At 45.2% G+C, this 17,986-nt stretch overlaps 1 protein-coding gene across 6 annotated transcripts in view; it reads left to right on the top strand.

Annotated features, from left to right (window-relative positions):
• NWD1 (NACHT and WD repeat domain containing 1) overlaps positions 1–17,272 on the top strand; it is an 82,338-nt gene extending 65,066 nt beyond the window's left edge. For all 6 annotated transcript variants that reach the window (XM_027548124.1, XM_027548130.1, XM_027548127.1 and 3 more), the window contains 6 exons: positions 2,509–2,599; positions 5,793–5,947; positions 7,874–8,150; positions 9,818–10,368; positions 13,423–13,528; positions 15,089–17,272. In XM_027548124.1, the coding sequence (XP_027403925.1) occupies positions 2,509–2,599; positions 5,793–5,947; positions 7,874–8,150; positions 9,818–10,368; positions 13,423–13,528; positions 15,089–15,390 (1,482 nt within the window). In that variant the 3' untranslated portion in view covers positions 15,391–17,272. The remainder of the gene's footprint in view (positions 1–2,508; positions 2,600–5,792; positions 5,948–7,873; positions 8,151–9,817; positions 10,369–13,422; positions 13,529–15,088) is intronic.
• Positions 17,273–17,986: the final 714 nt, after the last annotated feature.

Here is a 17,986-nt window from a genome sequence, read left to right on the forward strand (position 1 = left end):
TTAAAACACATGGGGAGGAGTTAGGATGTAGGAAGGGGAAGGCAGGGTCACCCACGTGGTCAGTTATCTAGGTTACCAGCGTTTTCTGAAAGAGGAACCTTCATGGTGGGCAGCCTGGTTCCTTATCCAGTGGTTTTGCTAGCAGCTGCCAGCTTGTTTATTCAAGATGGGTGTCTTTAGAAATGGATGCCTCAGCAGTCAGAAGGCTTGATGTCAGGCACTGATATTACAGTTGCACATCTGTGACCCTGCACCTAGCTGAGTCTTTTTTCTTTCCTGCCCCTCTCTCCCTACATCCGCACACTTGGTCTCGGCATTGCTGCTCCTGGGAGCAGCCTCTTCCCAATCTGAAATAGAGGTGGTGGGTAGAACCCCACCCAGCTCTTGATCCCTCAGTGGGGGCAACTCTGATGCATGCTCTACTCTCTCTCAGGGCACCCCCAGCAGGACTCACGTACATTTGCCTGCATTGGTAACTGCTTCTTGAGCCACACTGATTGGCTGCCTTTCCTTCCTTGTCTCAATTCTCCACACTATACCAGTGTTTCCTAGGATCGACCCCCAAATAAACTAGTTGCACTCAAATACTATTCTCAGTGTCTTTTTCTGGCAGAACTCAAACTAGATTCCTAGAAACATGTATATCGGGGCAGAAAACTGTTGGCGTGACTGGACGACAATCCCCAGCACCCCCAAAAAGCGGGTGGTCAGGCTGAAGAGAGATCAATTCTGCTATTTAGAAGGATGGTGACTGGGTTGTAAGAACTAGGGGTCTCTAGAATCTCACTAGTGTTCAGATCCTAGCCCCGCTGGGGAGAAAGTCTTGATTCTACTTTCAAAACATGTGAAGACAGTGGTAAGATCAGCTTAAACTAAAGACGCAGTCAAGTCCAGGCCCACTCGAAGTACAGATTAAATTGATTCAGACCCCTCCACTAGAGGCTCGAAGGAAGCATCTTCTTTCTAGGTTAAATATTATTTAGGTTCTACTCTGCTTTTCGAGGGCCTTCCTAGGATGTTGCTAGCAGTAAAGAACCCGTCTGCCAATGTAGGAGACGCAGGAGATGTGGGTTTGATCCCTGGGTTGGGAAGATCCCCTAGGGAAGGAAATGGCACCCTACTCCAGTATTCTTGCCTGGGAGATCCCAGGGACAGAGGAGCCTGGCGGGCCACAGTCCATAGAGTTACAGAGTTGGACATGGCTGAGCGACTGAGCACACACACATGTATAAAATAGATAACTGGCAGGAAGCCACTGTGTAACACAGGGAACTCTGCTCAGCGTTCTGTGGTGACCGAGATGGGAAGGATATCTGAAAAAGAGGGGATATATGTGTGCGTGTGTGCTAAGTCGCTTTAGTTGTGTCCGACTCTGTGCGACTCTTTGGACTGTAGCCCTCCAGGCTCCTCTGTCCATGGGATTCTCCTTTCAAGAGTACTGGAGTGGGTTGCCATGCCCTCCTCCAGGGGACCTTCCCAGCCCAGTGATCAAACCTGTGTCTCCTGTGGCTCCTTCATTGTACGCAGATTCTTTACTGCTGAGCCACGGGGAAGCCCTCTATGTATACGTATGGCTGATTCACTTTGTTGCACTTCGTTTGTTAGTAGAGACTAATATAACACTGATTGAGAGACTGGGATTGACATATATACACTATTATATATAAGATAGATAACCAATGAGAACCTTAAAAAGACTCTCCTTCACAGTGAAATATCTATGGAAAAGAATTACTCGTACTACTATCTCCATTTCCCTCAAAATTAAAGCATAAATTGTAAAAAGAAAAAGAAGAAGAAAGGAAAATTCATCTTTGTGGTTGAGCAGGCACTCCCATCTTTGAGGAGAGCTGGCTACTGTGTCAGGCAGACGCACTCTACCCCTTAGGGAGGGAGAAGGCCCAAACTAACACACAGAGAGAATTTTATGTTTAGTTTCTTCTTGTCCTGCCTTAAAATAAAAATTGTATTTCATCAACAGCCATTGCAGAAATTAACTTCCTCCTGCCCCTCTTCAGGCAAAAACAACCAAAAATAAACCCAAACCTTCCTCTAAGAGCTGAACAAAATCAGTTCATCTCTGCAACTTGGGAACGGGGAGAATGGTACTGCCGTCTTCCAGCTGTAATCTATCTTTCAATCTTATTTATGATCTCTGAGCTCTTCTTGGGGCAGAAAACTAGAGTGCTGTGATAGTCGCTGGGTCCCTGAGTTGGTTACAACAATAACATCAACAGTAATAATAATAATAGCTACCACTTTGGGAGGGTTGATTATGAGACAGAAGGCTCCATCCCATGCACTTCTCACCCCATGATAGCCCCGTGAGGCAGTCCTGGGATCATCGCCCACTTAACAGATGAGGAAACTGAGGCAGCCTGGGGCTGAAGGAATTTACTTAGGATCATAGAGCTGGTGAGTGGCAGGGCCTTGCATCACACGCAAGCCCTTGACCTTAAACCCTTAACCTGGTGGAAACGCTTGATGGGCATCCTTGATTCTGCACAGGTTTCCTCCGAAGGAGACAGCCTGCTGGAAAAGCTTCCGGAAGCTGTGGGGTTCCTGGTGGTCTCTGAAGACGAGTCTCTTCTCGCTGCAGGTAGCGTTTAGCTCTCATTTGGAGCCATGAGGCAGCAACTCTGGGTTTGGTCGGCAGTGGAGAGGGGCCTGGGGAAATGGGGACGTGGGTGGGCAAACTCTTTCTGCACAGGGCCTCATAGTAAACATCACTGCTGGTCTCTGTCATAACTATCCAACCCTGTCCTTGTAATGCGAAGCCCACCATGGATGAGATTTCAAGTGAGTGTGGCTGTGTGCCAATAACATTTGCATGGATGCTGAGAGACTTCCCTGGAGGTCCAGTGGTTAAGACTCCACACTTCTAATGTAGGGGACAGGGGTTCAATCCCTGGTCAGGGAATTAAGATCCTATATGCTATGCAGTGTGGCCAAAAAGTTTAAAAAAGTACTTTCATGATGCTGAAATTTGAATTTTATACCATTGTCATGTGTTATGAAATAGTAATCCTAGTTAGTTTCTTCAAGGATGGAAAAAACTTAAAAACTACTAGCTCACATATAAAAATAGATGACCAGCCAATTTTTGCCCACGGGCTGTAGTTCATCAACCCCTGTTCTGGATAAATCTCTGAAACATTCTGGACTTCTGTTCCATTACCTCTGAAATGAGAGTGGTTATTCCTGCCTGAGTTACAGGGATAGAGAGGCATGGGGTGAGAGGAGAGAGTACACCCAGCCCACACAACCCCTCATATCAGGAGATATGAGTGATTAGGTAGCCACAGGAAAGGCTGGTTGGTGCCATGTTCAGACAAGAATCAGGGGGTACAGGAACCTATGACTTAGCCTGAAGTAGTCAGGGAAGGCTTCCTGGTAGAGGTGACAAACAGGTGCTCCATATCCTGACTTTATTTTTAAAGAAAAACATTTTAGAGTAGTTTTAGGCTCACAGCCAAACTGAGCAAAAGGCACAGAGAATTCCAGGTACCTGCTTGCTCCCATTAGCCTCCCCCGTTTTCAACATCACCCACTAGAGCGGCACGCTTGTTGCAGCTCCGAGTTTGATGAAACCCCACTGACACAGCATCCTCATTCAAAGTCCGTGGCTCACATTACGGTTCATTCTTGGTGCTGTGTACTCCGTGGGTTTGGACAAATGGGTAATGATGTATATCCATCATTGTAGCATCATACAGATCGCTTTCACTGTCCTTGAAAGGGAAAGGGTATCCGCTCAGTCTGTCTGACTCTTTGCAACCCAGGAACTGCAGCCCGCCAGGCTCCTCTGTCCATGGAATTCTCCAGCAAGAATGCTGGAGTGGGTAGCCCTTCCCTTCTCCAGGGGATCTTACCAACCTGGACTGAACCCGGATCTCCCACATGGCGGGCAGATTCTTTACCGTCTGAGCCACCTTAGATCAGTCTAATTTTTTTTTTTAATATTCATTTTTATTTTTTTATTTGGCTGTATCAGGTCTTAGTTGCGGCATGTGGGATCCTCCTTCCATCGTGTGAGATCTTTTATTACTGTCATGGACTCTCTAGTTGAGCATGGGCTTAGTTGCTCTGCGTCATGTGGGATCTTAGTTTCCCAACCAGGGATTGAACCCTTGTCCTCTGCATTGGAAGGTAGATTCCCAACCACTGGACAATCAGGGAAGTCCCAGTCCAATTTTTTAAAACTAATCAGTTTATTTTTTTGGCTGCACTGGGTCTTAGTTGCCACAGGCGGCACCTTTGATCATTGTCGCATGTGGGATCGTTAGCTGCAGCCTGTGGGGTCTAGTTCCCTGACCAGGCACAGAAGCCAGGCCCCTGCAAAGGGAGCATGGCGTCTTAGCCACTGGACTACCAGGGAAATCCTTCAGTCTGATTTTTACAAAGCCATTTCCAGGGTTCAAGACACTTTAGACCAGCGCTGTCCAGGAATGAAAAGTACAAATGTGAACCACATTTGTATTGTGTACGTTCTCGCGACCCCATTTAAAAAGGTAAAGAGAAATAAGTGGCATTTGTGTTATTAATACGTCTTATTTAATGCAATAGACCCCCAAACCCAACATGAAATCAACATGATTTTAATGGGGGCCTACCCCTCCAGATTGTCACAGAGCCTCGGTTTGAGTTCCTCAAGGCACACAGCTATCCCACCGGCTATTTATTTTACATACGACAGTGTATATGTGTCCCTGCTCATCTCTCCACTCGTCCTGCCCTCTCCTCTCTCCCACCCCCCACCCCTGCAACCTCGTGTCCGTAAATCTGTTCTCTATGTCTGATTCTCCATTGCTGCCCTGAAAATAGGGTCATCAGTACTACTCAAAGGCAGGTTCTTAACCACTGGACCACTAAGGAGGTTCCTGTTGCTGTTTTGCTAAATCTACCCCCTCCTTCCTCTCCTTCACCTCCTCTTCCTTCTGCTCCAGCCACACTGGCTTCCATGCTTCTCTCAAACACAGCTGGCCTTTCCTTCCTTCCGGGCATCTCATGCTATTCCCACCCTTCCAGTGCTTGCCACCTCTTCATCTCTCTAAAGGCAATGCAAATGTCCTACAATAAATTACCGCACAAGCATGGTGGCTTAAAACAATAAGAGTATCTTTATTCATGGTTCTAGTGTCAGGAAGTCCAAAATCAAGGCATTGGTAGGACTGGCGCCCTCCAAAGTCTTCTGAGAAGTATGTTTTTTGTTTGTTTGTTTGTTTGTTTACGCTGTTGTTTTTTCTTCACTTGTTTGTTTTTTGCTTCTTCCAGCTTCTGCCGGGATTCCTTGGCTTATGGCCACATCTCTCCAGTCTCTGCCTCCATCTTCACGTTGCTTTCTCTGCTATGTGCGTCTCTGAGTCCTGTTTTTCTCATGGCACCCAGCCCCTGACTTCATTGCCCTTAACACAAGCTGTAATCATTTTATTTTCCTTCCTTCCTCCTGCCCTCCCACCCCTCCCTCCACCTTCAAAACGTATTTACCATGTGTCCAGCTTTGTTCTGGGAGACCACCAGCAACCCAAACAGGCAGAATCAGCTGTCTGAAAACTCATAGCCTTGTGATAATAAATAACTTTACTGTTTTCTATGAGGTTATTGATCACTGGTGTGCTCACCCTTCCCCAACTGTAGGCTCTATGATGGAGGCCTGGTCTAGCTTGTTCACCACTGTATCCTTTCCACCTGCGTATAGTAGGTGCTCAAAAAAAAATCATTATTGATTGAATTCAATTACTCTCAAATTCCTCAAGGAGTGAAAAGTATAATCTTGGTCTCTGCTGTTTTAGGTTTTGGAAGGTCCGTGAGGATATTTTTGGCAGATGCACAGGGATTTCATCGATTCCTGGCCACTGACCTTGAACACGAAGATGTGGTAGAGACAGCCGTTTTTGGTCCTGAAAACAATCTGATTGTCACTGGGTCCCGGGATGCACTCATTCAGGTGAGGGAGAGATGCATGGCCCATCGTCCTCACCTTCACCTCTGGAAGAGAAAGTATGATTCTTTTTCTAAACAAAAATATTTATTTATTTGGCTGTTCCAGGTGTTAGTTGCAGTATGTGGAATCTTATAGCTGTGACATGCAAATTCTTAGCTGTGGCACATGGGATCTCCAGGTCCCTGCATTGAGAGCAAGGAGTCTTAGCCACCAGACTACCAGGGAAGTCCCAAAGTATGGTTCTTTAGGGATCATTTGGCTTCAAAATACAGAAACCCACAAAGACTAGTGCAGGCAAAACAGAGCAGGTCATTGGATGACACGGTGGGGGTGGTCTTCTGGGACTCAGAGACAGATCTAGGGGCAATTATTAAAGCATTCAACAAAAGAGAGAGCATTCCCGGTAAACATAAAATACTGGGAAGAGTTTGACTTTCAGAGGAGCAGGGTTGGGGAGATGGGGAAAAAATCCTATTAAGCTCAAAGTTCTCCAAGCTGGGGAGAAGAGCATGTGATACAGTAGCAGCAACATTCTGGTCTTAGGACCTCTTTAGATTTTTAAAGGTTATTGAGAACCTTCAAGGAGCTTTCATGTATGTGGATTATATCCGCATGATTCATATATTTTTAACAAATGATCTATTTTGAAATAGTTTTAGGTTCTTACAGAAGAATTGTGAAGAGAGCCCAGATAGATCTCAGATACATACGTGTGTGTCTTAGTCACTCAATCATCCACCTCTTTGTGACCCCATGGACTGTAGCCCACCAGGCTCCTCTGTCCATGGGATTTTCCAGGCAAGAATACTGCAGTGAGTTGCCATTCCCTTCTCCAGGAGATCTTCCTGACCCAGGGATTGAATCCGGATCTCCCACATTTTAGGCAGATTCTTTACCACCTGAGCCACCAGGGAAGCCCCATATATATGTGTGTGTGTGTGTATGTATATATATATATATATATATAACTTTCAGAGGAGCAGGATTGGACATATATATACACACACACATATATATGTATATGATTATACACACACATATATACATATATATATGATTATATACACACAGACACACACATATATGAGTACTCTCTGGGTCTCTTCGCAACTCTTCCGTAAAACATAAAACTATACATATCAACTCTTCACCCAGCTATCCTCAGGGTTAACATCTTATATCACATTGATCTCATTATCAAAACCAAGATATTAACATTGGGACAATATCATTTGGGACAAAACTCATCTACAGACCTCGATCCTATTTCACCAGTTTTTCTACAAGTGTCATTTTTCAGATCCTGTATTGCATTTAGTATCTACTGATATTTACCATGTTAAATTTTTAAATGCCAAAATCTAAAAATACTTCTCCATTAATTCCTCAATGTGACATATGAATATAATAGCATAATTTTGTGAAAACAGTAATTATTTTCTGAAACACACACACAAAAATCATGAAAAGTGTTATCATTTCATATTTTGGCAAATCTCTTTCTTGTCTGGCTTCACAGAAGACAATCAGATTCTCATATTTGATTCTACATTCTCCCATCTGTTCTGATAACATATTCCATAGTTTCTCGAAGACTATTGCTCATTTATGAGAGGAAGAATGTGTAAAAAAGACAAATGACTTCTTAAATAACAGCAAAAATAATTGTGTTTTTGTAGAACTCCCTGAAACTCCCCTTTTGCAGAACCACCTGGAGGCTAACTTCCAGGGGTTCCCCAGAACACACTTTGAGAACTGCCATGGTAGCTGATTGATGAGATGTAGGAAAGTTTGAGGGGGTGAGGAAATGTGAGGGCCCTTGACCTCCAGCCTGAAAGTTTATCTTGGGCAGACAAGTGATCTTAAGAATATTCCTCCTGAACTGCAGCAGCATAAGGAGAAGTTCTGCCGCTCTGCTTCCATCCTCAGGTGTGGAGTCTGTCAGCGCAGGGGACTCTGCTGGACATCTTGGACGGTGTCGGGGCCCCTGTGAGCCTGCTGGCCCGGGGTGGGGCCTTGGTGGCATCTGCTTCCCGTCAGTCCTCATCTTTTAAAGTCTGGGATCTCACCTGTGCTCAGAAGCCGAGGGCCTCTAACCCATTCTTGGACCGCACTGGCCTCACAGCAGTGTCACACAACGGCAGCTATGTCTATTTCCCTAAAACTGGGGACAAAAACAAAGTCAGCATTTGGGACTTGGCAGAAGGTTTGTAAGACTTAAGCACAGCCATTTGTGTGGGTAAGAACTGAAGCCCCTGTCTTGGTCTGTTTGGGTTGTCATAACAAAACACCATAGACAGGAAGAGGAGAAGATTAAAGAACAGACACTTATTTCTCATGGATCTGGAGGCTAGAAAGTCTGAGATCAAGGCCCTGGCAGATCAATGTCTGTTGAGAGCCCACTTCCTGGTTTGCAGATGGCCACCTTCTCAATCTGTCCTCCAATGGCAGAGAGCAGAGAAAGAAGCAATCTCTAGAGTCTCTTCTTACAAGGGCACTAATTCCATTAATGGGGACTCCACCCTCATGATCTAATCACCTTCCAAAGGTCCCACCTCCTAACACCATCACATTAGGGGGTTAGGACTTCAACACCTCTTTGGGGGTAGGACCCAAACATTCAGTGTGTAACACCCCAGTTAGGTTAAAAGTGGCTGATAGAAAACAGGACTCGATTTCATAAATTTCTAGCATATGGTCATTGACTATTTGATGGTCAATTCCTGTTTTAGTTGAGGCTTCCCTGGAGGCAGGGTTCCTGATGGGGATATTTGCACAAGTGGTGTACAGAGGAGAGCTCCCAGGAGGAGAGAGTGAGGAAGCAGGCTGGGTGGCAGCAGTGTTGAACATGGAGCTGGTCTCAGCTTGATTCCACAAGGAGCCCAGGAACACGAATTGCACTTCACAGTTGTCCCATCTTGAAGCAAAGGGACCAGCCTTTTTACTCCCATATCAGGCAGTCACTGTCCATCCTAGGTGGTGGGCTCAGCCCCTAGGCATTGCTAAATGAGGTGCTTCCTTCACTCAACAGCCATGAGATCTTAGATCTGGGTGAACTGACTGGTAAAGGGGATCTAAGCATGTCAGTAGTAATACCTGCCCAATCCCCACTGGGTAGACGGAGGTATAGAAATTCCTGTTGTTGTTCAGTCACCAAGTCATGTCCATTGAATCGGTGACGCCATCCAACCATCTCATCCTCTGTCATCCTTTTCTGCTTCTGCCTTCAATCTTCTGCCTGGCTGATCATAAAATGAGAAAAGAAATTCACTCTCAAGTTCGTGTCTGGATTCGACAGACATTGGTTTAGTGCTAGTCTTGGGGCCAAACTCTGGGCGTTAACAGTGAGCAAGGCAGATGAAGTTGCAAAATTTGAGGTGCTTGCCTGCTAGTCATGGGGGAGAGTAGGATGTGAAGAAACAGAGCAGGGTGGTGGGCAAGGTGATAGGAGTCAGTAAGCCACAGCCCAAGGGCCAAATCCAGACACACACTTGTTTCCATGTTGTTTGTGGCCGCTTTAGGGCTGTGCCAGCAGAGTTAAGTGGTGACAGCAGAGAGCATACGGGGCAAAAATATTTACTCTCCTACCCTTTACAGAGGGTGGCAAAAGGAAACATTTGGGATGAGAGGTTCCGAAGACCTGAGAAAGGCATGTATATTGGTTCTGAGAAAGCTTCAGAGGGTCTGAGGCAGGGCAGTGAGATGTTGTGATTGTCATATTTTAAAGCTTGGATGATTGGTGGGCAGGAGCGAAACCAGGGAGACTGGCAATAGCTAAGTTGAAGGGTAACAAAAGCATTTTTTTAAATCCTTAAAAGATGGGAACCAGTATCCCTGTGATCCATTCTTGATGCGGTCTTCTCTCTGTGACAGGTGAGGAGCAAGATGCTCTGGACACCTCCAACGAGGTCAGGTGTCTGGAGGTTGCCGAGCAGGCCAATCTCCTTTTCACTGGCCTCGTTTCGGGGATTGTCCTGGTGTTCCCCCTGAACTCCAGACAAGACGTGATGTGTATCCCTCCTCCAGAAGCCCGGAAAGCCGTCAACTGCATGGCTCTTAGTAAGGACGAGGGGCACCTGGCCATTGCCTATGACAGCACCATCCTGGTGCTGGACATCAGCCCGGGGGACCCCTGTCCAGTCATCGACGGGCCAATATACACCTTCTATACCCAACTGCCCGACACCATAGCCAGTGTGGCCATTCTGGCTGACTGTCGTGTCATCTACGGCATGATCAACGGTGACCTCTTCCTTTACGAGTGTGTGAATTCCAAGGTGTTCCCTCTGGAGGCCCATGGGAGCCGAGTCACCTGTGTGGAGGTCAGCCACAAAGAGCAGCTGGCAGTCAGCGGGGCCGAGGAAGCCCTACTGTGTCTCTGGGACCTGCAGGTGTGCAAGTGGAAATTCGAGATGAGCTACACGGTGGGTAGCCTACCACACCATGTGCATGTCCTGGCATTAGAAAATGGATGATGGGCATCATTTATTAAGGGTACACCACATGCAGCCAACCAGGGTCGGAACTAGTGTGAGTCAAGTGAGAGAGGTCCTCGCCTCCAGAAGAGAGTTTTAGGGGATGCCAAAAAACTTGGCCATCCAGAGAAATAATGGTTTAGTTCAATGTTTAAAAAATAAAAATAGATGCAAAAATACACACAAAATAAAATATCAACATTTATTTATTTTCAAATGTTTTATTTGTGTATTTATTTTTGGCTGTGCTGGGGCTTCATTGCTGCACGGGCTTTTCTCTGGTTGCAGCGAGTATGGGCTACTCTCTAGCTGAAGTGCTCAGGCTTCTCATTGTGGTGGCTTCTCTTGTTGCAAAGCATGGGCTCTAGGGCACGCAGGCTTCTGTAGTTGTGGCTCCTGGGCTCTAGAGCACAGGCTCAATAGTTGTGGTGCACAGGCTTAGTTGCTCCATGGCATGTGGGATCTTCCAGGACCAGGGATCAAAGCTGTGTCTCCTGCATTGGCAGGCTCTTTACCAATGAGCCACCAGCGAAGCCCAAAATAGCAACATTTAAAATAAAGACAGGATGGGAACTTTGCTGGCAGTCCACTGGTTAAGACTCCGAGCTTCCAATGCAGGGGGCCCGGGTTCGATACTGGTCAGGGATCTAAGATCCCACATGATACACAGCACAGTCAAAAAGTGAAAATAACGACAGGATCAAATCCTGCACTGGCACAGTCCTGCCTCACTCTTCTCACCCTGATCCTGTCTGGCCTTTCTTTCACCCAAAGGTTTTGATTGTATGACCCATGCCAGGGCTCTTTCTAGTGCCAAGGAAGGCACTTGACCATAGCAGACGGCGTCCCACCTCTTGGAGCCACGTTCTAGTCGGGGAGACACTGTGAGCTCTGTGAGGGCAGGATTTTTATGTGTTTTGTTCACTGAGGTGGTACCTGTCCCTCGGAGAGCTCCTGACCATTAAATGTTTGTGAAATTAAAACAAAGCAGCATATACATGATGTTTGGGGTGCAACAAGACCTTTGAAGAAAAATAGGGCAAGAAAAAGAGGTAGAGCGTGGCAAGGGCTGCTATTAAGAAAGTCAGGTAAGTCTGGTGGAATAGCATTTTAGGCAGAAGGAACAGCAACTGGGAAGGCTCTGAGGAGGGAAACTGATGACTCCTTTACATACAAAGTGTTCGAGAGTTTTCACATCCATCTCTTAAGAAGTTATAAATTTTGTATCAATATGATTGAGTGATATCATATATTTACATATTCATATATATTATGCAAAATTGTTCAGTCACTACTGCCGACTCTTCATGACCCCATGGACTGCAGCCTGCCAGGCTCCTCTTCACTATTTCCCAGAGTTTGCTCACATTCATGTTCGTTGAGTTGGTGATGCTATCTAACCATCTCATCCTCTGCCATCTCCTTCTCCTTCGGCTTCAATTTTTCCCACCATCGGGGTCTTTTCCATGAGTCGGGTCTCCACATGAGGCAGCTAAAGTACTGGAGCTTCAGCTTCAGGATCAGTCCTTCTAATGAATATTCAGGGTCGATTTCCTTTAGGATTGACTGGTTTGATCTGCTTGCAGTCCAAATATACATATTAAAATACCATTTTATAATTTATTCCTCACAACAATCTTGTAAGGTTGTGCTAATATTCCAGTTTTCTCAGATGCGGAACAAAGATAGTACCTGAGGTTGCAAGATATAAGCATTCTTAATAAACTAAGGGAGACAATCTTGTAACTAAGAGAACAGAATATAGGCAGTTTTATCTCAAAATGCCTTCATCCCCCCTGACTTATCTTGATGAAGTCACTATAAGGCTGAGATATAAGTAATCTTTTGCCTTGTTGAGTTGGGAAATATCACCACAGCAGTTAAATACACCTAGCTTTTTCTTTTTAAAAAAAATAAACTTAAATTTGGAATCATTTTAGATTTACAGATTAAGTTGTGAAGATAGTTTGAAGGTTCCCATTTACCTGCTCCTGACCCAGCTTCCCCTGATATTAACATCTTACATAACTAGAGTATGTTTGTCAAAACTAAGAAAGTAACATGGGAACAATATGATTAGCTATCAACTTTATTGGGATCATATGTTGTTGGGTTTTTTTTAAAATTTGTATCTTTTTAAAAATTTATTTTTGGCTGCACTGGGTCTTCATTGCTTTGCGTGGGCTTTCTCTAGTCGCAATGAATGGCGCTACTCTCCATTCAGATGCCCAGGCTTCTCATTTCTGAGGCTTCTCTTGTTGCAGAGCACAGGCTCGAAGCACACGGGCTTCAGTAGTTCAGCATGCGGGCTCAGCAGTTGTGGCGCACAGGTTTAGGGGCTCCGTGGCATGTGGAATCTTCCCGGATCAGGGATTGAACCTGCGTCCCCTGCATTGGTAGGTGGATTCCCACCCACTGCGTCACAAGGAAGTCCAGGATCATATGTTTTTCAGTGAGTTCCTTTTTTCTGTTCTAGGATTCCTAATTTCATTTAGCATATAGTTTTTAATTAAATACAATTGGAGCTAATACTTGTATAACCAAGATCATTTAAGAAATTAAATCCTATAGTTCCTGTTCTCCAATGCAAAATGTCACTAATCCTCTCAAACCAATCTCTTTGAAGATGTATTTTGGGCCAAGGAATATCAATGCGTAGCATCTCTCCAGGTTTTAACTTGATCCATCTCGCAAGAAGGAGCTTCCCAGGTGGTGCTAAAGAACCTGCCTGCCGATTCAGGAGACATAAGAGGTGCAGGTTCAATCACTGGTTCAGGAAGATCCACTGGAGGAGATATTCTTGCCTGGAGAATTGCAGGGACAGAGGAGCCTGGTGGGCTACAGCCATAGGGTCACAAAGAGTCAGAGATGACTGAAGCGACTTAGCACATATGCATCACCCAAGAGGTGTTTACAAGTCTGGCTTCCTATACAAGTGCCTTGGGGCTGGATTCCTAGGTGTCTTTCAGTCTGAAATAAAGATCACATTGCCTTTTTCTACAGAATTCTTACTGTATAGGAGTCCAATGTGCTTGCTTCTCCAAGGATGACAAGTATGTCTACGCAGGCTTGAAAGATTGCTCCATAATTGTATGGAGTGTGCTGGATGGTGAGTCATTTTGCTTTGAGGGTAGGACTGAGCTTAGGTCTGGAGACAAAAGACCCTGTTCTGGATCCTTGACATTAGAGGGCTCTGCTCTGACCTCCCTTCATTGGGTCCATCTGCTTGGGGGGCAGGTATCTGCAGCTTCAGGGAACAGGCCCAACTGGAGCTATACCTCTTCTTCTAGAACCCATGCTCTGAAAACCTGGAACTCCAGAACACCCTCCCCACATGCCCCAGAAGTCCTCTTTAGGGCCTCTGTGGGCCTCTTTCCCAGGTCTATCCTTCTGAAAGTGGGCTATGCCTTGAGCGTGCACACCCCCAGGCTGTGAAGGTGATTGTGGAATGGTGTGCATGGAGTCTGGATGTGTGACCTGGGTGGGGATTCACATGTATGTATCTGAGGCCCCTTAGGGATGTAGGATGGAGCTGGATGTGGGAAGAGAAGGGGAAAATCGCAGACATCTGGGGTCTCCCATACTGTTATATTCAGACATGGAACTGAAGAGCCTGAGAATCCTCAACCCAAACCTGACCTTCCAGGTGTTCTGAAGGTATATCAACCAATGTAGAAGGATAGAATATATTTCACTTAATACAACAGTTTATTAGCTGGGTTTACAGTGTTTACATATTGTATCTTATAGGACGTTGACCATTCATTCTCTTTCCTCAGGCCCTGTAAATGTTTGGGGAGCCTTGTTTAAGATCAGCCACTTTGAAAACTCCACATTTCTCATTCTGTTTAACATCACACTAAGGACATATTAACAGAAGTTAACATTTCTTGTGTACTGGATACTGTCACCAAGTCATTTCATTATCTCAGTACACACCCACCTTTTATAAAATTTGAGGCTCTGAGAGATGGGGTGGGCTGTGGTTTGAAGCTGGTCTACCTGCTCCCCAGGGTTACCTTTGTCACATTCTCCTATAGAGAAAGGAACCCTTATGACACTGGCAGGGAGGGGTAGGAGTTATTGCTATCCCCATTTGACAAATGAAGAAGCTGAAGTTCAGAGTGATTAAGAAATTTTCTCAAGGTCATAAAGCAAGTAAGTGGCTGAATGAATAGCAGATAGAGTTGAATATATTGTAATCAAATACATTATAACTGAAAACACTGTGATTGAATCAGTATAATTGAATAGTTATGTTCTAATACATTGCAACTGAATACATTGTATTCTAATACAGAGTAATAAAGATGCTAAAGTCTGTGGACTGTGGCCTTAAAAGCCCATCCTGCACAGGTTCACAACCTCTCTTCCCGCTCCTTCTCCAATAATAATATTGACTGAATTCACTTTGGGATGAAACTGATACTTAGCACTTGACATGCATAACATCTTCAAATCTTCAGAATTCCCCTCAGCAGGTAGGCTCAGTTATCATTTCCATATTGTGGATGAAGCAAGAGGGAATGAGAATTTTGCTGTCATGCCTAAGCCAGTAAGGGGGATAGAAGAAATTTGACCCCACGCAGCTAAGTCTCAAATGTGTGAGATTGGATCTCTGTGGCTGAATTTTTACCATTTGTGCCCATCCCACCACTTCTCCCTACAGGCACACTGCTGGCTGTCCAGTTTGTGCATGCCGTGGTGAACAGAATCATCCCAACCTCCAATGGCTTCATTGCCCCCTCCAGACACGGCTATCTCATCCGTGAGCGTTTCCAGTGCCCTTCATCAAGAATCTCACAACAGGACCCTCTCAAGAACTTCAAGAAAGCAGTGTGGATGGTCAAATCCAGGCAGAGAGAAGAGCTGGCAGCTGCTGCAGGAGCACTCCAGGACTTGAGATCGGAGAGTGCCCAGGGAAATGAATCCAGATCAAACAAACGCTCACAAGTCTGCCTGCTGGTGTAAAACCCCCGACGGCGCCAAGTGAGTTAGTCCCATTCAGTCCAACTGAAGCAAAAAGAAAGTATGTGTTGATATATATCTGGACTCGAAGCCTCCAGTTATGTGACCAGACCTTGTTTCCTACCATCTTTCCATTTTTTTTCTCTCCTCAGCTCTATTCTCCAGTCCACCCCCAGATTAGCATCATGACAGCCAAGTTCAGCAGAAAAGAAGGTCTCTTTCCAACAGTTTGAACCAAAGTCCTGGTTCTAAATCTGTTAGCCCCAATTAGTTCATACACCCATCCCAGAACACAAAGCTATCTTTGAGGAAAATGCAGCACTCTGCTTGGCGGTCCTGACCCCACGTCCATCCAGACTGAGGTTGGAGTCAACACCACCCAACTCTGTAGACTGAGAGGGGGAGAGGCTACTCCCCACGGTAACTGGGGTGCTAGCCAACATGGGGATGGATGGATATGAGACCAACCAGACCACAGACGTGGACCACAGAGCCAATTTATAAAGCACCAGTTGGTATGGTCTGATCCTTATCACAGCCCATACTTCAGAGAGGGCAGGAGTTTCTGCTTCCATTTTACAGATAAGGAAACAGCCTTGCAGAGTTAGTCGTGATTTGCTCAAGATCACGAGCAGAGAGAACTCTGAGAAATTAGAATCTAGAGCCTTCCTGTTCCAATTTTTGTTGGGACCACCTCACTCTAATTTTAGACCCAGAAGCACAACCATCAGTTCCATGGGTGGCACATTCAAATGCCCACAGGCACCAACAAGTAATCAAGATAATTGCTGTGCACTGGGGTGACCAGCAGATTATGATGGTGACCATGCAAACATGGAGGGCATTGCTCTGTCTTGGCACGAGACACGAGAACCTTGACTCTACCCCTGAATGGCCCTGGGGAGAGCAGCCCACTGGTGCCAGAGCTTCCTGTTGTCATAAGTAAAGCCAGAAATCTGGATTTTTATGAGAAATGTCCTCATTTTAACCAAGTTGGCAATGGGTTCAAATTTGCACTTATAGACACACTTGGCTCATGTGTCTAGTTCATTGTGACCCAAATTGGCATTAAAACAGTAAACCTGTTATCATTCTTCCATCTATACTCCTTGGCTCTCAAACTCTGAGGCTAGAGATGCTTTTTATCTTAAAAACTGGAGGCTCTTGGAAGCAGATGGATAAAGCTGCCGACATCTTCCTACCATGCTTTTGAACCATCTCTGCCTTGTGCAAGTTCAAAAGTCTGTCTGTTTCTGCTCCACTTAAATGGCTTTTTCTTTTATGCCTGCAGCCTTCTAAAAGCCCCCACTTGCTTCTGGGGCTTTTGCTGTAAGGATAGCAGAGTCCAAACCTTCAAGGTGCTATTCCATCCTCTCCTCCTCCCCAACCTCCAGCTGAATTCCAGACAGAAAAAAAACAGCCTTAGAAATAGAGGCTTTTGAGCTGGATGTGACCTGACCAATGGTCTCATTCAGCCATTTTTAAAACTAGTGTTCCAAGGAGGGCTTTGACAGTTCTGCAAATGTCACTTAGCATCAAATTTCACTTAAAAATGTTTTATAACTGTAATTTAAAAATACACATTGGGTAGCAGTTTTTAAGGTGTTGGAAATGACTAGCATAGGATTCTCCTGCCATCTCCATTTAACTTAGAGGGGAGGGGAGCCCTTGAAAAAAAATTAAAGCTACTCTTTGCACCATGTCTCTGTGAATCAGGGGTTTACCCAATGCATAAATAAGATTTAGCTACAACTTCTGGTTTAAAATATGAGTGCCCATCTCAGCAGCCTCAGTGAAAATCAGTTGCTTCTTATGTAAACACTAATTTGCCTATAGGAAAGAATTTTTTTTTTACTAATAAAATGCTACTTTGAATTGTTGCTTACCGTGGTATTTCTGTAAAGAGTCTTCATTTAAGAAAGTGTTCGGTTGCTATGAATGTTTGACAAGCACACTGCTTTGTAGCGGAGTGACTTGGTTGAGGTTCCCCAGCTACGGTGGAGCCAGGGTGAGAGCATGGTTATTGTGCCAACAGGACTGTATTAACATACTATCCGAACTGAAGCACTTTTTGAGAGTGAAATGGAGTGATCCAAACAATTACTCCAGGACAACTACAATGAGCTGGCTCTCCCAGGACAGTTGGAATATATAGCTCCTCTAGTTACAGCAGGGATTGCTGCTGCTGCTGCTGCTAAGTCGCTTCAGTCGTGTCCGACTCTGTGCGACCCCATAGACGGCCACCTACCAGGCTCCTCTGTCTCTGGGATTCTCCAGGCAAGAACACTGGGGTGGGTTGCCATTTCCTTCTCCAATGCATGAAAGTGAAAAGTGAAAGTGAAGTCGCTCAGTCGTGTCCGACTCTTAGCGACCTCATGGACTGCAGCCCACCAGGCTCCTCCGTCCATGGGATTTTCCAGGCAAGAGTACTGGAGTGGGGTGCCATTTATATTAAATTCTAGACAGTCCTTTTAAAAATTAAACATGACATATAACATTGTATTAGTTTCAGGTGTACAACGTAAAGATTCGATATTTGTATATATTATGAAATGATCCCAAGAAGTGTAGTTAATATTCAATACTGGGCTTCCCAGGT

This window comes from Bos indicus x Bos taurus, chromosome 7, assembly GCF_003369695.1.
Source record: "Bos indicus x Bos taurus breed Angus x Brahman F1 hybrid chromosome 7, Bos_hybrid_MaternalHap_v2.0, whole genome shotgun sequence".
Taxonomy (NCBI): domain Eukaryota; kingdom Metazoa; phylum Chordata; class Mammalia; order Artiodactyla; family Bovidae; genus Bos; species Bos indicus x Bos taurus.